The 27,817-nt window shown below is 39.0% G+C and overlaps 1 protein-coding gene across 1 annotated transcript in view; it reads left to right on the forward strand.

The window, feature by feature from the left end:
• The window catches only part of LOC124615580 (laminin subunit alpha-1-like), a 1,154,169-nt gene that overhangs the window by 1,004,189 nt on the left and 122,163 nt on the right, over window positions 1-27,817 (forward strand). The window contains exons 19-23 of the mRNA XM_047143565.1: window positions 12,498-12,752; window positions 16,253-16,423; window positions 18,461-18,633; window positions 18,792-18,926; window positions 22,626-22,881. Of these exons, the coding sequence (XP_046999521.1) occupies window positions 12,498-12,752; window positions 16,253-16,423; window positions 18,461-18,633; window positions 18,792-18,926; window positions 22,626-22,881 (990 nt within the window). The remainder of the gene's footprint in view (window positions 1-12,497; window positions 12,753-16,252; window positions 16,424-18,460; window positions 18,634-18,791; window positions 18,927-22,625; window positions 22,882-27,817) is intronic.

The following is a 27,817-nucleotide window of genomic DNA, read 5'->3' on the forward strand; positions in this document are numbered from 1 at the left end:
CTACACTCGTACTCTCTGCTGGAAGTATCACTTTGCCACGAAGAAAAATGATCCTAATCCTACCCCTAATGATCCAACTCCCCAAGACACTATCCAAATTGAACCCTGCCTGGAACAGTTCCATCCTCCGTCACAGCGGGACCCACCTCCTCTTCCTCAAAATCACCCTCTCCAAACCTTCCAGGAATTTCTGACTTCCGGCCTTGCCTCTCAATCCTTCTTGAAAAACCTTAATCCTACTCCCAACATCACCACTGCTGAAGCCCAGGCTATCCGTGATCTGAAGGCTGACCGGTCCATCGTCATTCTTCCGGCGGACAAGGGTTCCACGACCGTGGTACTTGATCGTCGGGAGTATGTGGCTCAGCTTTCAGACAACACCACTACAAAGTTTGCCAAGGTAATCCCATTCCTGATGTCCAGGCGGAGCTTCAAGGAATCCTCAGAACCTTAGGCCCCCTACAAAACCTTTCACCTGACTCCATCAACCTCCTGACCCCACCGACACCCCGCACCCCTACCTTCTACCTTCTTCCTAAAACTCACAAACCCAATCATCCCGGCCGCCCCATTGTAGCTGGTTACCAAGCCCCCACAGAACGTATCTCTGCCTATGTAGATCAACACCTTCAACCCATTACGTGCAGTCTCCCATCCTTCATCAAAGACACCAACCACTTTCTCGAACGCCTGGAATCCTTACCCAATCCGTTACCCCCAGAAACCATCCTTGTAACCATTGATGCCACTTCCTTATACACAAATATCCCGCACGTCCAGGGCCTCGCTGCGATGGAGCACTTCCTTTCACGCCAATCACCTGCCACCCTACCTAAAACCTCTTTCCTCATTACCTTAGCCAGCTTCATCCTGACCGACAACTTCTTCACTTTTGAAGACCAGACATACCAACAATTAAAGGGAACAGCCATGGGTACCAGGATGGCCCCTTCGTACGCCAACCTATTCATGGGTCGCTTAGAGGAAGCCTTCTTGGTTACCCAGGCCTGCCAACCCAAAGTTTGGTACAGATTTATTGATGACATCTTCATGATCTGGACTCACAGTGAAGAAGAACTCCAGAATCTCCTCTCCAACCGCAACTCCTTTGGTTCCATCAGAGTCACCTGGTCCTACTCCAAATCCCATGCCACTTTCCTTGATGTTGACCTCCACCTGTCCAATGGCCAGCTTCACACGTCTGTCCACATCAAACCCACCAACAAGCAACAGTATCTCCATTACGACAGCTGCCACCCATTCCACATCAAACGGTCCCTTCCCTACAGCCTAGGTCTTCGTGGCAAACGAATCTGCTCCAGTCCGGAATCCCTGAAGCAATACACCAACAACCTGACAACAGCTTTCGCATCCCGCAACTACCCTCCCGACCTGGTACAGAAGCAAATAACCAGAGCCACTTCCTCATCCTCTCAAACCCAGGACCTCCCACAGAAGAACCACAAAAGCGCCCCACTTGTGACAGGATACTTTCCGGGACTGGATCAGACTCTGAATGTGGCTCTCCAGCAGGGATACGACTTCCTCAAATCCTGCCCTGAAATGACATCCATCCTTCATGAAATCCTCCCCACTCCACCAAGAGTGTCTTTCCGCCGTCCACCTATCCTTCATAACCTCTTAGTTCATCCCTATGAAATCCCCAAACCACCTTCCTTACCTTCTGGCTCCTACACTTGTAACCGCCCCGGTGTAAAACCTGTCCCATGTACCCTCCCACCACCACCTACTCCAGTCCTGTAACCTGGAAGGTGTACACGATCAAAGGCAGAGCCACGTGTGAAAGCACCCACGTGATTTACCAACTGACCTGCCCACACTGTGAAGCTTTCTATGTGGGAATGACCAGCAACAAACTGTCCATTCGCATGAATGGACACAGGCAGACAGTGTTTGTTGGTAATGAGGATCACTCTGTGGCTAAACATGCCTTGGTGCACGGCCAGCACATCTTGGCGCAGTGTTACACCGTCCGGGTTATCTGGATACTTCCCACTAACACCAACCTATCCGAACTCCGGAGATGGGAACTTGCTCTTCAATATAACCTCTCTTCCTGTTATCCACCAGGCCTCAATCTCCGCTAATTTCAAGTTGGCGCCACTCACACCTCACGTGTCATTCAACAACATCTTTGCCTCTGCACTTCTGCCTCGACTGACATCTCTGCCCAAACTCTTTGTCTTTAAATATGTCTGCTTGTGTCTGTGTATGTGTGGATGGATATGTGTGTGTGTGCGAGTGTATACCCGTCCTTTTTTCCCCCTAAGGTAAGTCTTTCTGCTCCCGGGATTGGAATGACTCCTTACCCTCTCCCTTAAAACCCAAATCCTTTCGTCTGTCCCTCTCCTTCCCTCTTTCCTGACGAGGCAACCGTTGGTTGCGAAAGCTAGAATTTTGTGTGTATGTATGTGTTTGTTTGTGTTTCTATCGGCCTGCCAGCGCTTTCATATGGTAAGTCACATCATCTTTGTTTTTAAATATATTTTTCCCGCGTGGAATGTATCCCTCTATTTTATATATATATAAGATGATGAGACTTACCAAACAAAAGTGCTGCCAGGTCGATAGACACACAAACATACTCACAAAATTCTAGCTTTCGCAACCAACGGTTGCTTCATCAGGAAAGAGGGAAGGAGAGGGAAAGACGAAAGGATGTGGGTTTTAAGGGAGAGGGTAAGGAGTCATTCCAATCCGGGGAGCGGAAAAACTTACCTTAAGGGGAAAAAAGGACGGGTATACACTCGCACGCACACACATATCCATCCGCACATACACAGACACAAGCAGACAGTTGTAAAGGCAAAGAGTTTGGGCAGAGATGTCAGTCGAGGCAGAAGTAAAGAGGCAAAGATGTTGTTGAAAGACAGGTGAGGTGTGCGCGGCGGCAACTTGAAATTAGCGGAGGTTGAGGTCTGGCGGGTAACGAGAAGAGAGGATATACTGAAGGGCAAGTTCCCATCTCCGGAGTTCTGACAGGTTGGTGTTAGTGGGAAGTATCCAGATAACCCGGGCGGTGTAACACTGTGCCAAGATGTGCTGGCCGTGCACCAAGGCATGTTTAGCCACAGGGTGATCCTCATTACCAACAAACACTGTCTGCCTGTGTCCATTCATGCGAATGGACAGTTTGTTGCTGGTCATTCCCACATAGAAAGCTGCACAGTGTAGGCAGGTTAGTTGGTAAATCACGTGGGTGCTTTCACACGTGGCTCTGCCTTTGATCGTGTACACCTTCCGGGTTACAGGACTGGAGTAGGTGGTGGTGGGAGGGTGCATGGGACAGGTTTTACACCGGGGGCGGTTACAAGGGTAGGAGCCAGAGGGTAGGGAAGGTGCTTTGGGGATTTCATAGGGATGAACTAAGAGGTTACGAGGGTTAGGTGGACGGCGGAAAGACACTCTTGGTGGAGTAGGGAGGATTTCATGAAGGATGGATGTCATTTCAGGGCAGGATTTGAGGAAGTCGTATCCCTGCTGGAGAGCCACATTCAGAGTCTGATCCAGTCCCGGGAAGTATCCTGTCACTTTCCGGGATACTTCCCACTAACACCAACCTGTCAGATCTCCGGAGATGGGAACTTGCCCTTCAGTATATCCTCTCTTCTCGTTACCCGCCAGGCCTCAACCTCCGCTAATTTCAAGTTGCCGCCGCTCATACCTCACCTGTCTTTCAACAACATCTTTGCCTCTTTACTTCCTCCTCGACTGACATCTCTGCCCAAACTCTTCCCCTTTACAAATGTCTACTTGTGTCTGTGTATGTGCGGATGGATATGTGTGTGAGTGTGCGAGTGTATACCTGTCCTTTTCTCCCCCTAAGGTAAGTCTTTCCGTTCCCGGGATTGGAATGACTCCTTACCCTCTCCCTTAAAACCCACTTCCTTTCGTCTTTCCCTCTCCTTCCCTCTTTCCTGACGAAGCAACCGTTGGTTGCGAAAGCTAGAATTTTGTGTGTGTGTTTGTGTTTGTTTGTGTGTCTATCGACCCGCCAGTGCTTTTGTTTGGTAAGTCTCATTCACACACACACACACACACACACACACACACACACATCCTTACATTTCTCCTCTAGCCATTCCTGCTTAGCCATTTGCACTTCCTGTCAATCTCATTGTTTAGACATTTGTATTCCCTTTTGCCCACTTCATTTATTGTGATTTTATACTTTCTCCTTTTATGGATTAAATTCAATATCTCTGCGTTGCCCAAGGATTTCTACTAGCCCAGGTCTTTTTGCCTACTTTGTCCTCTGCTGCCTTCTGTATCTCATCTCTCAAAACTACTCACTCTTCTTCTACTGTATTCCTTTCTCCTGTTCTTGTTAATCATTCCATAATACTCCCCCTGAAACCATCTGCAATCTCTGGTTCTTTCAGTTTAACCAGCCCCATCTCGATAAATTCCTCACTTTTTGCAGTTTCTTCAGTTTTACAGCCCCATCTTGATAAATTCCTCACTTTTTGCAGTTTCTTCAGTTTTAATCTGCAGATCATAATCAATAATTCGTGGTCGGAGTCCACATCTGCCACTGGAAATGTCTTACAACTTAAAATCTGGTTCCTAAATCTCTGTCTAACCATTATATAATCAATCAGAAACCTTCCGGTTACTCCAGGCCTCTTACATATATACAACCTTCTCTCATGATCCTTAAACCAAGTGTTAGCTATGATTAAATTCTAACAGGCTGATTCCTTTTTCATCCCTTCTCCCCGCCCCCAGTTCGTATTCACCTACTACTTTTCCTTTTCTTCCTTTTCCTACTGTCGAGTTCCAGTCCCCCACGACTATTAAATTTTCGGCTCCCTTAACTATCTGTGTAATTTCTTTTACCTCATCATACATACATTTTCTCAATTTCCTCCTCATCTATGGAGCTAGTTGGCGTATAAACTTGTACTACTGTGGTGGGTGCGCACTTCTTCTCTGTCTTGGCTACAATAATGCATTCACTACGCTGTTCATAGTAGCTTATCCACATTCCTACTTTTTTACTCATTATTAAACCTACACCTGCATTATCCCTATTTGATTACGTATTTATAACACTGTATTCGTCAGAAGTCGTGCTCATCCTGCCACCAAACTTCATTAATTCCCACTATATCTAACTTCAACCTATCCATTTCCCTTTGTAAATTTTCTAACCAACCTACCTGATTAAGGGATCTGACATTCCATGCATTCCATAGAACACCAGTTTAATTTCTCCTGAGAACGTCGTTCACCTGAGTAGTCCCCAACCTGAACAGTTTACCCAAGAGGATACCATCATCATTTAACCATACAGTAGAGCTGCATGCCCTTGGGCAAAAAATACGGCTGTAGTATCTCCTTGTTTGCAGCCATTTGCAGTACAATCACAGAAAGGCCATTTTGGTTAATGTTACAAGGCTAGATCAGTCAATCATCCAGACTGTTGCCCTGCAACTATGGAAAAGGCTACTGCCCTTCTTCAGGAACCATGTGTTTGTCTGGCCTCTCAGTAGATACCCCCTCTATAGTGGTTGCATCTACGACACGGTTATCTAGATCACTGCAACATGCAAACCATGCCACCAAAATGGCAAGGTCCATGGTTCATTTGGGGGAGGGGTCACTGAATGTTATATAATTGTAATAATACTTTAAATATAGAACTTAGACTTATTAATTTGTACATGCGCCATGAGATTTAAGAGTCTCAGTATTTTTACTATGGCTGGATGACTTTTCTGGTGTAGCAGTAATTTTGTTTACTGGGCACTGCCTAGAATTAAAATTAAAGTTCAAAGAACAGTGTTACTTAATTGAATGTCATCACTTTCATATAACTTACAGGCTTTAAGTAGCGCACCCCAGAAAGTTCTTAGACACACAAACGTTATCTGTTCCACATTTAATTGGCATTTGGAGCGACACCTTGTAGCAGTGATGGAAGCTGCAAACTGTCACACCAGCCAGTCTGCCCACCTGCAGCATCAGTTGGCCACCCGACACCAGCACCAGTTCAGTTCAAGCTACATTTTCTGTGTGACCTGTTCCCACAATTGCCGTCACACACCTTAAACATAACACCACAAAAATCTTCCTATTAGCTTAATATCTGACGTGCTCTGCAATGCACATCATTGAGGAAGTTGACGATGGCTGGCTGGCCGACACTGGCCTCCTGGTAGTGGTAGTTTACGTCAGTAGCTGCAGTCAGGTGGCCTTGAAACATCAGTACAATGCGCCCTCTACCACATAGCATTAGTACAGAGTATCCTCTGCCATTCAACATCAGAACAGAGCACCCTCTGCCACTTAACATTGTTATGAAGCACACTCTGCCAGTGCAACATCATTAAATGCATCCTTCACCTTGTAAGGTGGTATGAAGTAACCTCTGCCATTTAAAATCAGTATGAAGCACCCAAGTCACATTGTTACGAAGCACATCTGCCGTGCAACATCGGAGCAGAACATGTTTTGCCATGCAGCATCAATGCAAAGCACCCTCTGCCACTTAACATCGGTATGAAGCACCTTCCATCACGCAGCAGTGATACGAAGAATCTTTCTCCACATAACATTGGTGTGATGCACCTTCCTCCCCTGTAACATTGATATGAAGTGCCCTCTGCCACACAACATCAATTTTATACTATTCAGACATATGCTCCCACTTATAATAAAAATTCACAAGACTGGGATTAGTCAGTCATCTCTCCTCCCAACATTCAGATAAAGATTTGCTATTTTTTAGATGGAAAATGGCCTATAAATATGTTTATAAGCAATATTGCAGGTTTCATCATGGAAACTGCAAGAACCAAATACTCCATAAAATAAGATGACATGTTCTGTAATAGTATGTTTGTAATTTATCTCACTTCAAAAAGGATTAAAACTTATATATGCTAGATGTAGGATTAAAGTAATATTTGCTATGGCTGCAGGAATGTACCAACGTAAACTCTTTGTTTCTGGTGTATTACAGCAGCAGCACATGTATTGTAAATTTAATGTGGCTTACAAATAATGTGCTAAGATCACTCAGTATTTTCTTCATTCTTTTCCTCCGCTGCTTCTTTTACAGTTATTGATCTTTTACATTTCTTTAGTTTGGAGTTACCAAATAGGCTATTCTTAAAACTGCACAGCTCTGTTTTTGTAAAAGACATTTTTTTTCTGAAACATAAAATATAATCCAAATTATTTATCACTGTGTGAATATGTGATTCTCACTTATGATGTGATATCCTCAAGTTTGGAACACACATTCACAAAGTGATTAGCAATAATGAATTACATTTTGACATTGTAGACATGTGGTATTCATATGTCAGATACTTAACACCAGTTCGAAACTAGTTGCAGAATGATAAAACATAAATCTTTAGCAACCTGGTGCAGTTATTTCACAACAAAATGTCAAGTAAATAAGCATGAGATGGACTTCAACCAAAACGTTGGAACATGAACTAGTTCAAATATAAGTATTAAGGAAAGAGAACATTGGTAGGGCACCAGTTGGCCTTTGGGTGCAACATACACAGGTGATACACATAATGTATAAAAATCTTCTCACTGGAGACGTGGACAAACCTGCTGCCGTGATATGGTAACGGAAAGTCTAGGGTGGAATGCAATTGATGGAGGAGTAAAGGCAATTAGTCTTCATATAGTTCAGGTTCTTAGATGTTGATAGCACATAAACAAGATTGGAAACAATGTTAAAACAATGTTAAGCTTTCGTACAATCTAATACAGGAAACACACACACCACACACTCGCACGCATTGTCCTCGTTGATTATGTTCCACTGGCATTAAGCTAATGGCTAGGAAGGAGATGCGATAGAATTGTGGCATACACATCTACATGTACATACATGCTCCACAAGCAACTATACAGTGCATGTTGGAGGTTACCCTGCGCCACTACTAGCCATTTCCTCTCCTGTTCAACTCATAAATAAAGCAGGAGAAAAGTGACTGACTGCATGCCTCTATATGAGCCCTGATTTTTCTTATCTTCATTGTCTCCAGACGAAACTTATGTTGATGGCAGTAAGATCATTCTGCAGTCAGTTTTAAATACTGGTTCTTAAAATTTCCTTAGTAGTGTTCCTTGAAAAGAATGTCACCTTCTCATCAGGGATTCCCATTTGAGTTCCCAAAGCATTTCCGTAATACTTGCATATTGTTAGAGTCTGCTGGTAACAAATCTAGCAGCCCACCTCTCAACTGCTTCAAAGTCTGCTTTTAATGTGACCTAGTGCATATCCCAAACACTTGAGCAGCACTCAAGAATAGGTTGCACTAGTGTGCCATATGTGGTCCCCTTTACAGTTGAACCACACATTCCTGAAATTCTCCCAATACACCGAAGGTGACTATTCATCTCCCCTACCACAATCCTCACATGCTCATTCCATTTCACATCGCTTTGCAACATTAGGCCCAGATATTTTAACAACATTACTGTGTCAAGCAGGACACTGTTAATGCTGCATCTGAACATAAATGGTTTATTTTTCCTGCTCATCCACTTTAAGTTACATTTTTCTTCATTTAGAGACAAACCAGCTACAAATTTGGTCTAAGTCATCTTGTATCATCCTACAGCCACTCATGTCTGACATCACAGCCTCATCAGCAAACAACCATAGATTGCTTCCAACCCTGTGTGACAGATCATTAATGTATAGAAAATAATAGTAGTCCTATCAAACTTTCCTGGGGCACTCCTGACGATACCCTTGTCTCTGATGAACACTTATCATTGGGTACAACATATTGGTTACTACCTAAGAAATATTTGAGCCACTTGCATATCTGGGAACCTATTCAGTATGGTCATACCTCCATTAACAGTCTACAGTTGGTGGCCAAGTCAAATGATTTTTGGAAATATAGAAATAGGGAATCTGCTTGTTGCCCTTCATACACAGTTCCACTTGAGTGATGCTTTCTAAAATAGTGCTGATTTGTGTACATAAGTTTTTTGGTCTCTGGGAAATTTATGAGATGCAAACTCAAAATATGTTGACGAGTTGTGCAGTAAACCGACTTTAAGAATATTGGTCTGTAACTTTGTGGGTCCATTCTCATTGCCTTTCTTGTATACTGGAGTCATCTGTACCGTTTTCCAGTTGCTTGGAACTTAGTGCTAGGTGAAAGATTCATGATAAATGTAAGCTAAGTTCTTACTTAGCTGTAAAGAACTCTTTGTAAAACTGCAGTGGGATTCCATCTGGACCTGGTGACTTGCTTGTTTTCAATTCTTTCAGTTGTTTCTGTACACCAGGGATGCTTATTACTAAATTGTCCAGACAGGACTCTGAGAGATGTTGAAACAATAGTATGTTTGTGCAGTTCTCCTGTGTGAATGATTTCCTAAATGTGAAATTCAAAACTTCGGCTTTGGTTGTGCTATCTTTTACCGTCACACCAGACTTCTCAATGAGTGACTCAAATGAAGCCTTAAACCTGCTTAGTGATTTTACGTAGGACCAGGATTTTATCAGATTCTTAGCCAGATCTTGTGCTAAGGTATGATTGTGGTAGTTATTTTATGCTTTGTGCATAGTTCTTTTGACACATGGATCTCTATTAACTTTTGCATGTTGTCCTTTGAACTTAGAATGCAACAGCCTTTGCTTTTGTAGCATTTTTGGAAGTTTTTTGCTAAACCATGTAGGGTCTTTTCTGCCCTTAATCCACTTGCTAGACATATACTTGTTCAGAGCTTGATTTACAATCTGGTTGAACTTTGCCCGTAGTTCCTTTATGTCCATCATACGGGAACTAAATGATTTCAGTCCATTGGCTAAGTGAGATGCTAACAGCTACTTATTTGCTCTCTCTGGCAGAAATGCTCTCCTAGCCTTCTTGACTGAGTTATTAACCTTCGTAACCATTCTCGCTGTGATGACATCATGACCAGTAATCATCATCTCTGTAAGGACGCCATCGATAAAGTCCCGCCTGTATATATCTACAAGGCCTAAGATATTTCCATTGTGTATGACCAAACAGTCAAAAATAAGGAAATCTGTATTATTCATAATAATAAAGAATGGTAGAACATAACTCGGTCAAATTCCTAGGAATAAAATTGGAGACAACATTTTTGTCAACTGCATTGAACACTTCCTCCTACAGCATCTAATCTGTACTTCTGATAAATATTACATAACTCACTGAATATTTCAGAACTTTCTACTTTGGGTTTTAGCCAGCTCTCAGTCCCAAGAATAATTCGAGCATTACAACTTTCTGGAGGGCAGTAAATTCAGGAACTTTGTTATGAATACTTTGACAATTTACTGAATAAATTGTGACAGTCAAAGTGTCTTTACTCTGAATGTGATTTGATGTGTCTATCTGCGTATTGACTGGCGAGTATTCATCAGAGTACCTCACCAGTGAGCTTATCGTAGAGTAGGCAGTGGGGGTTCTTGTGGAACACAATAAAGTGCTGGAGTGGATTGGTTGGGTGGGGGGGATGGGACAGGGATTGTGCAAAAAGGATGAAATGGGGGGTGTGGAGGCAGTGGCGGAGGTTGGTATGGGATAGGATATAGTGGAAACAGAAGCTAGGGCTTCAATTAGTGGCGGATACAGAAAAACCTCAAGGCGAGGGCACTAAAGATATCTTGAGCTACCTTTACTTTTACCGTAATAAAAAATAATCAAGTAACATGTAAAGTTTAATAAAAGGTTTATTTAAACTATTGTTACGGTATTAGTAAAAATTTTGTTAATGAGAAATTACTAAGAATTACTATTATTAATACTTCACAATCAACTGATCACTCTTACTCTTGACTAATCTTCGCAATTGCACTTGCTACAACTAGGACTTTTTACTTATTCATTCTTCAGTCTTAATATTTCTGCTTCTGAATGTAAACTAGCTGCCTCTTTGGCGAATAGCCCATATTTATAATGCTACATATCGAAGGGTCTCTATCTACATGCCCAACAGAAATGTATAAAATACGATGATGCAGACATGCATGCTACATAGAAAAGTACAACTACTCGATAACACGATTCAGTCTATAGTCGACTGACAAAGGAAACGAACGAATAGCATGTGGGCTGACTGTTTGGGATGGTGCGGGTGGCAATGTGCAATGTGAGTGGCCCCGCAGGGGGGGAGGGGGGGGTGCAGGCCCCCCCCCCCCATATGTATCCGCCACTGGCTTCAACTACCTACCATTATACCTGGAAATGGGGAACATTCTATCCAAAATCCTTTCCAACTTTCCCAAAATGGAATTCCACAACACAATAAATCTATAAAATATTGTGGCCCATCCTAATGAAACTCCTACCTCAACCTGTTACCACAATGGTCATATCCTTGTGAATCACTCGGGAAAATACCTGACCTATACACCTATACTAAGACAACAACAAGCATATCCTATTGTTTAAGTCAGAGCCACGGCAGTTGTGTTAATAACAGCTCTTTTATGTAGCTTTTACACAGCTATTTCTGTGAACATGACTTCCAATCAACTGTCAACTCGAGTGAACAGCCATCGTCTAACTGGCAAAGAGCGGAGTGTACCACCGAGTGGGAGAATGTGCTGTTGAGCACAGCATGCTCAGCTTAAAATGTTCTTCGTAACTCAGAACCTTGTCATCTCGATCCCCCTCCCCCCTCCATCTTGTAATACAAGCATCTTTTAATTAAGTAGATAGGAATTGTCCTATACTTCTTGTTCCATGCAGCTCCTCCTCCCCCCCCCCCCCCTTTCCCTCATGAATTTTTAATTTGTTTTGATATTTTCATTATGTATGTTTTAGCAGACTTCCTGTGTAAAGTCAGTTTGACCCAATGCTTGAAGAATTAGAGCAGGTGTTACACTGACAGGTGTGACATAAGTGTGATGTTGAAACTTGAAATCATTGGGTAACGGTATAGGAAATAACCTCTTCTTCAAATGACGCCAAAAGAATGAATGTAACAATTTTTAATCAGGTGAATGTGTAAGCCACTTGAAAGGTTACTCAAAACCAGTCCAATGACGTGGAATCAAATATCGATCAAATTCTGAAAGTTTTATCTGAAGTTTGATGTTCCACATTTTTGGAAATGAAGATACAGATGCCTGCTGTATATTTCTGGAATTGTGACATATTGTTTGAGTCGTCCTGTATAAACGAAACAGTGACAGCGAAAAGCATCACCTTATTCAAATGCCAAAAGAATAATTCAGATTTCTTAACATTTATATCTGCCACTCTCCACATAGCAACATAAAACAGTGGAGCTACATTGTGATGTTGAGAGTGTTTGAAATTTATAATATGAATATCAAATATGACTGTTCGCAATGCATGCCCCTTTTCTGTAACATATCGTAAGAGTATTTGTTTAAGACTTTGTAATCTTTTGACATCTCACAGTGCCCTGGAGATACCTTTCTTAATCAATTTATGCTCAAATGTGAATACATTGTTGTAAATTGTCAAAAACATTTTTTATAGGCAAATGTTGTTGGAAAAAAATGTAATGAGTGCAAGGAAGGTACGTTTGGTCTGCAAGCAGATAATCCAGATGGATGCACTCAGTGTTTCTGCTTTGGTCGTACCACAGCTTGCACCCAGGCTGGGCTGACTTGGAGCCAAATTATGATGCCCAGATCAAGGACTCTTGAAGTAATGTACACTACAGATCCTCCCCAGTTTAAAGGAATGCCATCAGTATTCCCATTCGAATCACAGGACATCAATTATATACAGGTAAGACTGTTACAGCTATGGGACATGATTGTCAATGTTAATTAAAAGTGTAAAATGAAAATTTATATCAGTTATCTCGTAATAAACGTTTTATCTTCTCAGATGACTTTTGGCTGGATTTCCTGTATTGGTTACTGGAAGCTTTTCATAATCCAGGATGGTACACTATTACAGTTTAAAACCACGTACATCGAGCATTTACTGTTGGGAATAAATTTGACAACCTGTTTCTGTGTGGCTATGTTTGCCCTATAACTAACCGATATGGTCAAATTAAGCTTTACTTTTTCTCACAACGTATATTGAAGTCTCAGAAGTTTAGGAAAGCAGAATGATTACATCTTTTTCAACAGTATACTTTGCTGATGTCTTACAAAATTATATTTCACAGATAAACTCTATATCTGTAATACAGTAGCAGAAGATCTTTCTGTCAGCTTTCCGTTGCAGATAAAAAATATATAAAAGTCATGAATTTTTTTCCAAAACTGAGCTTCTGTAGATTAATTATTTTATATCAGTAATGTGTTAGTTTATTTTAACGTACTGAACAAATAATAATTTAGCAAACTGACTCATTAAGGTACTGCACTTAATTATTTTCATTGTCCTATTTATCATAACTCTCCGGGGCCTTCCCATAGAACTCTTGGGCTTCTTGTGATTATGCGTAAAAAAATCTCATTAGTTTCTTTACATCTTTGACACTCACATGTTTCTAGGTTTCATTTCATTTGATCAGTCAATGTCTGTGAAACTATGTTAGTTTTCATCAATGATCGGAGAGGAACAGAATGTTGTTTCGGCTAGGCAGATTTTTTTTTTTTTTTTTTTTTTTTAAGAAAGAAAAGAAATCACCTCTGAAGCTATACATTTTGTTTTAATGGTAGCTTCTTTTTCGTGGCTGAGAATCTCATAATAGGGTGGTGGCAAGATTATGGCTTTAAGTTTTCTCAGTTTCTTTTTCAATAGTGCCAACGACCCTACCAGGGGGATGTAACTGTGACCACTGATTGGGAAGTAGTGAGCTACTTTGTAGTAAACTAAAAGTAAATTTTTACCATAAACAATATATGTTCACATTTGGCATAACTCATTTTTTATAAATGTCAAGTTTAGAAAAATTTAAGTTTTGTTTGCAAGACCAAACGAAAATAACAAATTCTGATAAAATCAATGTACTGCAATGGATTCATCTGATTTAGAAGTCCACTGATGCATATATACGAGGGCTGTTCAGAAAGTAGGGAACGTTTCCGTCTGACGCTGCTAGGTGCGCGCCGATTGCATATATTTTGGTATGTGCATGCTCAACTGCTCAGTCAGCATTCATCCATGACAGCGCGAATGTCTCTGCGCATCTGGTTTGTTCAATATTCGAATTTGAAATGTGCGCCGCAATTACAAATCCCGCCAGTTGTGAGGTGCGGTCTGTGATATGGTTTTTGTTGGCAAAAAAACCTAAAACCCATAGAAATTTATCGTGAACTGCGCAGAGTGTACGGAAACAATGTAATGAGTGAATGTTCCATCCAGAAATGGTGCATTCGGTTTAAAAATGGCCGAACCAACGTTCATGATGAAGATAAGAGTGGACACCTGAGCATTGTGACTAATGATCTTGTCAGTAAAGTTGATGAAACAATTCGTGAAAACTGTTGCTTCACAATAATGGAGCTTTCGCTTTCTTTTCCACAACTTTCACGGACTTTGTTGTTTGAAATTGTCTCTCAAAAGCTAGGCTACCACAAATTTTGTGCACGATAGGTGCCCAAAATGCTTACAGAGTACCATAAGAACAGCGAATGGGGGCAATGTTGACATTTCTGGAGGCCTACCACAAACATAGTGGTTCATTACTGGATCGAATCGTGACTGGTGATGAGACTTGAGTGAAACACCTCAATTGCGAGACAAAATTACAGTCTGTGGAGTGATGGCACACAATGGCCCCCCGAAAACCAAGAAAATGTTTGCATACCTTGTCAGCAAGGAAGTTGATGGCGACAGTGTTTTAGGATAGGCAAGGTGTGCTTCTTATTGATTTTCTCGAATGTGGAGCAACCATAAATTCTGCCTGGTACTGTCAAACTTTGCACAGCCTTAGAAGAGTAGTTAAAAACAAAGGCCGAGGAAAGCTGACATCCAAAATTTTGTTTTTGCGCAAAAATACACGACCTCACATGGCAAACTGCACTCAAGAACTCCTTAATTCGTTCAAATGGTAAATTTTCCTCATCTGCCCTACAACCCCGATCTTGCATCAAGCGGCCTCCACTTGTTTCCCAAGATGAAGAACTGGCTTGCAATGCAGCGCTTTGATGACGACACGGAACTCCAGGTGGGCATGACTCACTGGCTGAAGTCTCAGGTGGCAGAATTTTATGACAAAGGTCTTTCAAAGCTTGTCCACCACTATGATAAGTGCCTCAATGTACTTGGTGACTATGTGGAAAAGTAATGTGTCATATGCTCTTTCAGATCTGTATAATAAAATGTATTTCTTGTACTTAGTTTTTTTTTAATGCCAAAACATTCCCTACTTTCTGACTAGCCCTCATAATTCATTTTTGCAAATTATATAGCAGTTGAGTTTTGTGAAAATGGTCCTCAATTTGTACAGTTTAGTTCATGGTCCAAATGTGATACAATGTGTGCTTGCAAGCACAGGGAGTCTGGACATTGTTGAAGTCAAACAATTACATTGGTATTGTCATAGAAAGAGAATGGATTAATTGAAATGTTCCTTGAACAGGACCAAAAGGAAGACTTCTTGATATTTGGGAAGAATATCTTCAAGGATCTCAAAACTAGATTTGTGAATTGACAGTAATTAGAATAAAAACTATAAGATGGACAAAACACAGTACAGGAAGCTCATACAGAAACATACCTAGCTTGCTGAAGTCTTGGAATTATGGCAATTGTGAACGAAAAAAGTCCAAAACAGTGGCAGTTTGATAAAATTTATGTTTTGAAACTTCATGTTGGTCAGTTTGAGGAGACATTCATGAGACTGTCTTCCTGATGATCTTGTGACACAGTGTAGCCTTTGGGAATATACTTCTTGACCTAATTCACCTCTGTTGGAAATTTTTAAATGGCCTATAATGAGCGAAGAGCATAAATTAAGTTGCATGATTTAAACATAAAATGGCTTCTTAAGGTAACACTCACTTTTATGATTATACATGCTGAGAAATAGGAAAGTTAACAAGCCAAAAGTTTAAAATAAAACTATGGAAACTCCAGGTAGGAATATCAACAATGTAGGTTTGACAGATTGCTATTTATGATAAAGAAGACATGTTAAGTTGCAGACAGGCACAATTAAAAGACACTACATAGAGCGTTTGACCACAGCCTTCATCAGTAAAGAGAAACACATATGATTCACATGCAAAAGCAACCAAGCCTCGCTCATACATTCCTGCCAAATTCCAGCATCTTGGACTGGAACCAGACGTTTCTTGTACAACACATCTCTCCATTGTTCACAGGTTCAAATTCCAGGAAAAAACATCCTTTTTAACACCTCAGGAGGTAATTTAAACGTAACTAACAGTCTCCTAATCATACCAGGTGAAGCAGGAGACATTAAAATTGGAAGCAGCTATCTTTTTGGAACTCCACTGTACTGGCAGCTACCAAAACAGTTTCTTGGTGACAAGGTATTTGTACTGAAAATAATATTGGAACATTGTTTTGTCCCTGTTCTAGATTACAATAAGTAAAGCAGTGCATTAATCCATAGTTTTGCTATTGTGTGCTTGTAGGAAAAATTGCTATGAAAACTTGACAGCTTATTCAATTTGTGATTGTATGGATGTTAACTTCTTATTGTTATTTTCTTTAATACATTAATAACCGTACAGATAATGATAGTTTTGCAGAAATCTCTGTTTGCACAGAATTAAGATTTATTGATGCCGTTTAACAGCTAGGTATAATTCTACAGTAGTCTGAGAGCTAGTGATGAATACAGCGAGTGAACGAACAAAGAAATGGAAGATCACGTACAATATGCTGCAGATGGCTCTGATTACAAATAAACTGATAAGTGTGGTTCCACTTTCTTGTTTGTGAACATTTTTTTCCATATTGGAAGATTGTACTAAGAACAAAACAGTGAAGTAACAGTAAATTTTCATCTGTTGATTCCTCATAGTTTTATGCTGTGCCTGTCACTGATATTTCTCTCTCTCTCTCTCTCTCTCTCTCTCTCTCTCTCTCTCTCTCTCTCTCTCTCTCTCTTTCTTTCCTTTCCTTTCCTTCCCTCCTTCCCTGCCTCCCTCCCTTCCCCCCTCTCTCTTTCTCACCTCCTCCTCCTCTCTCCCCTCCCCTCCCCTCCCGTCCGCCCTACCAAAAAACAATCTTCTATGGATAATTCCATATTCAGACATTAAAAACATCAAAAATATTTTTGTACAAGACCTTCCTTCGAATTTTTGTAATATACTGTGTTCACAACTGAACTGGCATAGTGCTGAAGGTGTGGAAAAGTATTGCTTAATATTCCTGCTGATTCATTAGCACATTAGCATCAAATAGGAAAATACATCTTCAGTAATTGAAGGAGTAAAGATAACAATTCATCCTATAGTTCAGGCCTTGAATCATCAGTAGACGCAACAACAAGATTGCGACTGTTGAGTTTTCAAACAAATCCTCCATCACTTGAGAAAGGCTAGGAAAAATGTGGGAAAAGCTGCAGATGGATGATAAAAGAGAGAGAAAACAGATGTAGAGCACAAGTCAGCAACAAAGGATGGGTGGCACAAGGTTAAGACAGAAGGCAAGATTTTAAACATGGCTGCAGCAGCAACTGTTAAAATTCTTCACAATAAAGGATGGCAGCCAAAAACAGTTGCAGGATAGAATTTTTTTATTAAAACTCTTGACCAAGGTTTCGCCACATATAAATATACCTTCATCAGAAGTAAAAATTTCCTGAATAGAAAGACACATTCATTAGAAAAGCCATATCAACGAAAGTGAGAAACAGAAGCTTAAATAACGGTGAAATTGCTAAAGTAATATGCGAGAGTCTGGCACATGCAAGTGCCCTCTCTCGGCGAAACAATCTACCGCAGTGCCTTCACACTCGTGTCTCAACAGTTCATAGTCGAAGTAACATTGTTAAACTGTTCGCTTTGATCCTGTGCCCATTACACATGTTGTACAAATGGAGATGATATTTTAATTACTGACGACGCCTTTTGGCATAATTGTTTTATTATTCTCCAGTGCATGATGTAATTTTAGTAAGTACTAAAGATTGTGTGCCTGTATTACTTTAGCAATTTCACCGTTATTTAAGCTTCTGTTTCTCACTTTCGTTGATATGGCTTTTCTAATGAATGTGTCTTTCTATTCAGGAAATTTTTACTTCTGATGAAGGTATATTTATATGTACCGAAACCTTGGTCAAGAGTTTTAATAAAAAAATTCTATCCTGCAACTGTTTTTGGCTGCCATCCTTTATTGTTAAGACAGAAGGGATCCATGTGCTGATATAAAACTAGTTGTTTTTCTACAAGATGATTTGTGATATATCAACTCTTTAACAAAGGCTGTGTTTATTAAGTTCAAGTATTGTGAAAGTTTCATTATTTAGAGCTGTGATATTTGCAATAGTTGCCAGTTTGATGATTGCAAACATATAGAAAATTGAAGATTACATTTCTTGTATTTGGTGCTCTTTCTAGATATTGTCTTATGGTGGTTATCTACGATTTACAATCCAGTCTGAAAACAGCAACAGAATTTATCCTGTGAAGACAGTGCCTTCATATCCCCTGGTACAATTACAGGGAAATGGAAGAATAATTTTGGAGTATTATCCTGTTGCATCAAATCCTCATGGACATTATGAAATCAGGTAAAACTACTTACTTTAGTATAAGTTGTGTTCTTCACTGAAATAATTGTTTTTTATTTTGAATTAACATAAGCTTTCTTACTGAATGACTGGAATTTCTGTACGTTTTATATGCTTGGTAACCAGGGTGTAATTTAATTCAGTTCATAATGTTTCAGGTTCCATGAATCTTTGTGGAGACAGAAAGGGAAGCTGGGAGAAAAAGTAACACGGGAGATATTAATGATTGCTTTGCAAAACATTCAACATATACTGATACGTGCAACAGACTCACTAGATTTCTCAAAGGTTGTGTAGGTATAGCCTCATTTTACATCAAATTCTTATGCAAAACTATTTTTCAAATTGTAACCTGTTCATTCAACATTGTGCTATGTTGCACATCTAAACATTCAACAGAAAATGATAGAAATTTGTGTAATTGTGAGCTCCTTTATCTATTTTCAAATATATGATGCTGATGTGCATGTCACTGCATTTTAAGTATGATTTTGCAAAGGGTTTTTTGTGTGCCCCCCCCCCCCCCCCCCCCTCCCCAACACACACACACACACACACACACACACACACACACACACTGGCGTCAGCAGATCATCACTTTACTAGAGACAGAAAGTTGCTACTCACCATATAGTGGAGATGCTGAGTCGCTATAGGCACAACAAAAAGATTCACATGTCTGCAGTCCCAGTGTGGTTTCAGTTATGTGAGACTGCAGACGTGTGTACAAGTTGCGTTTGCATGAGTGTATGTGTGCGTGTGTGTATATTGCTGACAAAGGCCTTATTGGCTGAAAGCTATAATTGTGTGAATCTTTTTGTTGTTCCTATTGCGACTCAGCATCTCCGCTATATGGTGACTAGCAACTTTCCTTCTCTAATATTGTTACATTCCATCCTGGATTTTCCATTGTTTGACCATCACTATATCCTTCATTTGACACACTTTAGACATATTGCAAAAACTCAAACACAGTTTATTGGGGAAAATGTTTGCGTATGAAACACTAAATACTGTGAACATAAAATTAATACTTTGTTACAATAAAGTGTATCTATCTATGTATTCGCATATGTATACAAACACAATCAAATTAAAATACTAATTATATGTTTTGAAAATTTCGTATAAATGGGATCTACTGCCAGTACAAAATTACTGGTGAACCTGACAATGTTTCACAATTACTAATATGCCCACCTACTTTCTGCTGCTTTGTGTGGCCTTGAGTTTTCTTTTATTCTTAGTGCAAAGAAAACCTGGATTGGGAATTGAAAACACTTAAATGATGGGTACCGTATTTATTCGAATGTAAGCCACACCTTTTTCTGGTTTTTCTGATACAAATAACCGCCTGCGGCTTAGAATCGAGTGCAAAGTAAGTGGAAGCTCTGAAAAATGTTGGTAGATGCCGCCGCAACTAACTTCTGCCGTTGAATATATGTAACGCTACACAGGCATGCTTCGCAGGCACAAAGATAAATACTGGCGCCAAAACCTCTGCTTCAGTAAATAAATTTAAAAAAAAAAAAAAAAAAAAAAAAAAAGTGGAAGACGAGCTTTTTTTCTCCGCTCCGAGTTTCGACCACTGCATTTTCATACATTATCCAATGAAGTAAATACAAATACCGTATTGTTCATCTTCAAATGTAGCAGCATTTCAATGTACTACGAAAATCCGGCTGGCAAGACTGTTTGGGATGTTTGTCAATATGGCCAACTCTACGTTCTGAATTCTTTCCTACCCGTGAGAAGAGATGGTTGCTAATAGGAATTTTTATGAATTGTGAACCACATGCAGTATTCTCTTCACCATAAGAATAATGTGAATATAAACATTTTGCCATGTATTCTTTCGTGTTTGCTGCTATCTCATTTAAATCCTGTCTGCCTAATAAACTACGAAACTAGAGTGAGACAACAGCAAACACGGAAGAATATACATATCATATCATGTCATGTTTATATTTGTATTATTCTTATGCCTAATAGTGATACAGGCAGAAATGAAGCATGGCAATTGACTAGATTTTTAAATCTAAGATGACTCCAATTTCTATGCAGAGTGTAATGTACTAAAGAGGCAAAGATTTTCAAACAGAGAAAAATTTTCACTAAACTCTCGTTCAGAACATCTTCTATCATATGCAGTCTATTATTTGGTTCTTGTTGATCATTATCAAAGAAAGCAGCAGTGTAAGTAACAACAAATAGCAGTCTCTTGCCATTGTTTCGCTAATGAGATGATTCCTCTCTTTCTTTTTAAATTGTAAGTGGCGGTAGTGTGCACAAAAGCAAGCCATTCCGCGAGCGGCGACACGCCTTAAACACTCATTACCAGAATGCGACAAAGAATGCATGACACAGTACAGTACTGCATTTTCAGCTTAGAGTGACGTAAACACCTATAACAAAGAGAACGGCACTTATCCGATCAAGGAAAAATAAGCAATCAATTCAAACCAAACGAAGCACATGAAAAAGGAAGGGTACCCGTATAAATACAGACGGAGTGCCTGACGCATAGCAATGGCTACCTGGTAAAGCTTAACTGCTAAGCTTACGACTCGAACCAAACTACTGTAGCTGTATCGCCATTCATTCGACCTAAATTGTATCTCATATTACAATTGACCAACTTTGTTTCGATTTGGAGGTGCGGCCTAAAACTTTTCTCTTCCCTTGAATTTCAAGTCTCAAATTTCAGGTGCGGCTTAGATTCGGGAAATTTTTTTTCTCTTGATTTTGAGTCTCATTTTTCAGCTCCGGCTTAGATTCGAGTGCGGCTAAGATTCGAGTAAATACGGTATATCAGTTCATACCATTTGTATATGGGGTAGGAGAAACCTCTCCAGCTGGTGGATCTGTGAGGATAGTAGCTTCACATGGTTTTAATATGCAAAACAATAGGATTGCAAAGGTTTGGACGATTCAGATTCCATAGTAGTATTATTATAAATAGAAGCCAATAAGTCATAAATATGACTTTACTGTTTTCCATTGAAACCGACTGCAAGGAAGAAAACAAAACAGCTCACTGTTCTGTATACAATATTTGTTTAAAATTATATGTAAGGAGAAAGAATATACATGGGAGAAAAAGTTTGTCTTTGGTCTCACAAAGTGACATATGGCCAGGAGAGTGGTGTGCTGACCACATGCTCCTCCGAATCCACATCCAGTGACACCTGTCGGCTGAGGATGACATGGTGGCTGGTCAATACAATTGGGCCTTCCAAGACCTGTTTGGATGGAGTTTAGTTTAGTTAGAAACAGTTTGTCTAATGGTTTAAATGCCCTGCTATTCTATTTAAAACTTGCAAGGAAGAAAATAAAACTGCCCATTTTCACAGCATAGCATTTTCTTTCTCTCAGCTGGTTGTAACAAAAATCGCGTATAGTCTTGCTTAAAAACATATGCAGGCTATGTCCACCTGAAAGTTTATTAGAGTATCATGTAAAAATCTGAAGTAAATTGGTCTAGAAATTTTTGAGACTTTTTTTATAAAAAGCATTAAATAGTCTTGTCTTTATATATTAATATAAAGTGATGCCATTTATCCTTTATTTGACTTTAATTAGTAGACACAATTAACTGATTTCAACCTTTACGACTATTTGAATGATACCTCGTCAACACTGAGGGGTACAATTGATTCAGTGTACAAGCACACTGTTTACTGCTGAATCAATTACAGAACCTGTGCTGAACTCTGATTCCTTTCTGTGCAGATATAGGTGTAAAATAGATTTAACATGTATTTTGCTGAGTTATCTGAATGTTTTGACCTCTTGATACTGCTGTTTGTGTAGTGTTCTTTAGTAATTACAGCCAGATAAAGAAAAGTGACATCAATTACTAATGACTTAAAATTAGAAAATGCATGAGTAATACCTTGAAAGTGCCATGGCATTGACATATTGTTTTAACTTTGACTTTTTTTTACATATCTGAGGTACTTAAATTTAATGGAAATATATATTTTTTTCAGCCTAAGAGATGTAACACTAGATACTGCTGTGGCTGTTCCTGGACAGCCCCCACCTCTTGCAAAAGGAGTAGAACTCTGTGCTTGTCCACCTGAATATAACTCAACTTCATGTCAGGATCCAAGCATTGGCTTTTATCGATGGTATGACAACAATCAGATAACGTCGACCATAATCATCAAACTTGTTGGTGAAGCACGTCCATGTCAGTGCAACAACAGATCTTCCATCTGTGATATTGAAACAGGCTATTGTCTTGTGAGTATGCTTTGGTTAATTTTGTATCTGCTCTTAGGGACTGGAAATTTTTGTAAACTCATTAACCCATTACTCGCCGAAGCTATTGGATCATTTTTTGCAAACTTTTATATGTAAATACGTTACATTGAGTGATTAATTGAATAAAAAGTTGTTTTGAAAATTTTCAGTTTATTAGAACAAAAACTACAGACCTTCCCATTTTTGGGACATTGGCCAAATGCGTTATCCAAATTCATAACCTTATTCTCCATGCATAGCATTGTAAGAAACAACACAAACAATAAATAAAGAATGTTTTAATATTATTGAATGTCTATTCAGTATGAAATGAAGCAAAACGCTTGTCGTGCACACCAACATTGCACCTATCACAAATTTTTGTTGTTTTTTTCTTGCAGTAAGCGCATCTCTTCTGTGTTTTACTTGACACAACGAAATGATTTCCTGGATCTAATCATACATCTGTGCTCACCCGACACCCATCAATTTGCTTCCTTGTGGTCCTCTGCGTTTTGGTACTGATCCTGTTTTCTTTGACAGGTAAAACATCACTGTTCTCCGTTGGACATCCAAAAGTGAGAGCTTCTCATTAGAGTTACCAATTTGGTATGCACGCGATGTGTTTACTACGCAGATATCTATCATCTGTGTGAATAATGGCCACCATCATTTCTTTGACTTTATCCTCATCCTATAAAGTGACATCTGCTTGTCCAGTAGATCTACGCCACCCATATGGGCATTGTATTCTTCAATGAGATGTGGAATTGTAACAGATATTTCCTTTTTCTTTGCCAGTGAGTATCTTTTAGTAGAACTCAGAGGAGTAATAGTACTGTAATTTGTCGCTACACATACTGGTTTGTTGTCACTCCATTTCACAACCAGAACTTCGTTCTCTTTGTCAAACATGTAGTCATAGAATCCTCGTTCCTTTTCTTTTGCCATTCTTTTCGAGTCAAAGGACATGCATTAGTTTGGATCTCTCTTATTGTTCCTGTAGCTTTCATTTTACTTTTTCCTAGTCTGATCAGTGTGTCAACACTGGTGGAAAAACTTGTCAAAGAAAAGCTTATGATTGGTTAGCTGAATATTTGCCATAATAATGTACCATCATTTCATCAATTGAGAGTTCTGAATGAAATACGCCAAATTTACCAAATTCCTTTTTTAGCATTTCAAAGTACAACCTCAGTTTGTACATCTTGTTGTTTCTGTCTATTTTGGAGTAGTCATTGAGATGAATTAATCTCTTTATTCCCGAAACCTATCTCTTGACATGGAGTTGAAGACTAAAGGAACACCAACATCAGGAGCCTGTTCCCAGTACATATTCTCATGAGGAAGCTTATGATAACCACTCAGAAGTAGTATGCCAATAAATGATTTTAGTTCTTCTTTGGTTAGCAGAAAATTTATTTTGTTATGTTGGCAAACATAGATTTCGCTTTGTTCAATAATAGTATCCATTAGTTTATCAGAAAAAAAATCATCAAACACCTGGGGCACTGTCTTATTTGCTAGACATTCCACAACATAATGTTTGTTGCTCTTCCCTGGTTCACTAGTGTTTGTGTACGTTGGTTGTCATTTATACCATTTACATTTATATTTTTTTGTAGATAATGTACCACTTTCTGCTCCATCTCCTAACACTTCCCTTCTTTTGGCTTCTGGAGGTACAACTGTAGCATTAGCTTCATCTTGGCTGGTTGTGAGCTCTAAAGTACTGGCTACATCTTGTACAACAGACTCATTGTTCAGTACATTTTCGTCAATGTCTTCATCTGTTATTACATCTGCATCGGGTGGAATAATCGCCAATTCTACGTCATCATCTTCATCGTCACTCTGTTGATGGTTCTCTAGTTCTGCTAGAATTTCTTCAAGTGTAAGTCCACGTGGCATGTTTTTATCCTGTTGGAATTGTAAAATTCGAATAGAATATGAAAAAAGCAGATATAAAGAACGTAAAGTGCAATTCTTCTGTGTATAATACGTGTATACAAGAATATGGCACATAAACAATAAATGATAGTGTAACATGCCATTGTCCCATTATTGGGATGCATAAAATATATCGATATTGCACTTAATTGAAGAAATCTGAAGTATACTTAATCTTACACGGACATCCATATTTTCATAACAAACACGCCCAGACAACTAAATCACAGCTCATTGTCATCCAGGAACTACCAGCAGACATACAGTGCTGCCAAGTGCGAGAACAAAAAATCGGCAAGTTTATAATTTTCCTGACATGAAGTACTTAGAAAAAAGTTATTTATTTTACATTTACAGGCATTATAGCAGTTAGTTGAACCTACAGGTGCAACAATAAAGGCTAAAAGCTCCATTGCTTACGTAGAAATGAGTAAAATATACGTGTCCCAAAAAAGGGACAATGGCCAGTAATGGGTTAATCCTATTAAATAGAGAAAATTATATGTAAGAAAGATCAGTCATGTTATTTATACAAATATGTGCTGAAAAGTAATGCCTTCATATTTGTTATGTGAAAACTTTTAAAGCTTTTTAAATAATGCAAATGTTATTTACATTCTACATTTTTGTCATGTCTACATATTTCTAGCCTTCTGCTACTAGAGGGCTCTGAATTGTAGTATGTAACATAGTGGTGCCCAATGTAACTATGTTGGTACGTGAGAAACAGTGTACTGTAATCAAGTTTCTATTTTGGAGAGTTCATCCTCACATGGAGCACCCTCTTCTCCAGCACGACAATGCCAGGCCACACACGAGCGCTGTGTGGCGTCTGCCGCAGTCAGGTGCCTCGGGTACACTGCCACCGATCATCCTCCGTGCAGTCTCGATTTGGCCCCAACTGACTTCCAACTGTTTCCAAAACTGAGAGAACACTTTGGAGAACTTTATTTTGATAATGGTGAAGTGGTGCAAGCAGGCATGAGCTTGTAGACCTGTCAACAAAGTCTAACATTCTATAGTGGTGGTATCTGCAAACTCATCTCTTGTTGGGAGAAATATGTTCGTCACAAGGTTGACTATGTTGAAAAACAAATATGTAGACATGAAGAATAAAGATGTAGAATATTATTAACATTTATTTTATTTAAAAAGCTTTAAGAAACTTCACATGAAAAATTTGGAGGCATTGCTTTTCAGCACATCCACATATTTTTTAATAAGTTCTTTCATGTCTCACATTTCCTGATCGTAGATAGCTATTGAAGTATGTTTTACAAACCTTGAATTTTTCTTGATGACTTTTATCTATTTTGTTGTATGCTAATGTGTATATGAGATCTTCATCAAATTTTCTTTAAAGGTTTGAGGTTCTCTCAAGTGAACTTCCCATTTTATACAGTTATCTCAAAACTTTTTCTGAACTTGAGATTGTTCTCAGTGACAATTGATTTCTCTTTTTATTGCATCTATATTATACTATTGCATTCATTTGAGTAAGAAAAAAGTAAATGTCTTTTCATAAAGTAGACAGTTGTGTCTGACATAAATAATTAGAGGATAAATCCTTAACTTAAAATTTTAAGAATCTCAGTAGAAAGAAAGTTATAAAGTAAAAATATTCCAATCTTTGGGAGAAATTAGCCCAAAAAATTGATGAGAGAAATTTTCTATAGAGGAAATGATCCACAAGATGGAGAGAACTTATGATATAATGAAGAATGTTCATAAGAAAAAATTGGTTACCTAAGAACCATAAAATAAAGTTCTACTATAGAATGGTGAAACCAGAATACCTATATGCCAGAGAATGCCTAATTGAATTACAACTTGAATAAATCAGAAACATTGGAGAGAAGACTTGTAAAGAATATGATGGGAAAAGGAAAACACACACTCCTATCAATTTAGAAATAATGCTGAAATATATCAGAATGTAGAAAATGTGCTGCTTATCATTACAATTGCAACACCAGAAAGGAGTGGATTTATGCCAGTCTCTCAGCAGCCCAAGACCAGAAGTCTTCAGTGGACAAGAGATCTGGAGAAAGTGCTAGCTAGGACAGCAGTCAAGCACTGTCTATATTTAGGTAGGTCAGGATGGCATGGGTAATGTGGTCATGCATTATTTGATGAAACATAATGCCATGAAGACCTTGAAGGTATGCCACAGCCACTGACCTTACCGTATGAGAAATCTAATAGTTTCTGTCCAGATTACCAGCTGTGCAAACCAGAGTTGATTTTGCTGTGCACACAATAATAATAAAATAATGATAATAATAATAATTTTTTGTCATTCAGCCTTCACAGCAACACACAGCATCACTCACATAATATAATACAGATGATAATTTAAAAGAAACAACATGCTAGTTATTAACATTACAGTTTTATGTTACATTTGGTAAATTCCTTTATATCACAGATTGGATGATCAACTAACCAGTCAGGCACAATTTGTTTGATTGCTTGTTCTGATAAAACTATTACTGTTTGTGAAAGCTTATTAAATAATCTGTGTCCCATGAGTTCATAGCTGTTAAGTGATTTTTCACAATCTGTGGTATGGAGTATAAATGCATCTATTGTTTCTTGTATTGTAGCAATGTATATTTTATCTGTGTTTCGCTGCTGGTAACTTCCTTGTCTAAATTAAAACATAGTATATATAAGTTTATTTCTGTTGAGATTTTTTGTTCACAAAACAAAGGTTAACAGCATGCCTTATATGAAGAGAGTAATAACCCTAATAGCTTTCTTCTGCAGTATTAAGATGTCATGCACACAACTTGAGTTACCCCATAAGGTAATACCATATAATGTTATGCTTTGGAAAAATAAAAAATAGTATGTTCTAACATATATTTCAGGTGCTCAATCGATATGTCACCTTAGCAAATAAATTAATCTTGACAGCTTGCCACTAATATATTGTAAGTGTTGACCCCAAGATAATTTATCATCTAAATATATCCCCAAAACC

This window comes from Schistocerca americana, chromosome 5 (assembly GCF_021461395.2).
Source record: "Schistocerca americana isolate TAMUIC-IGC-003095 chromosome 5, iqSchAmer2.1, whole genome shotgun sequence".
Taxonomy (NCBI): domain Eukaryota; kingdom Metazoa; phylum Arthropoda; class Insecta; order Orthoptera; family Acrididae; genus Schistocerca; species Schistocerca americana.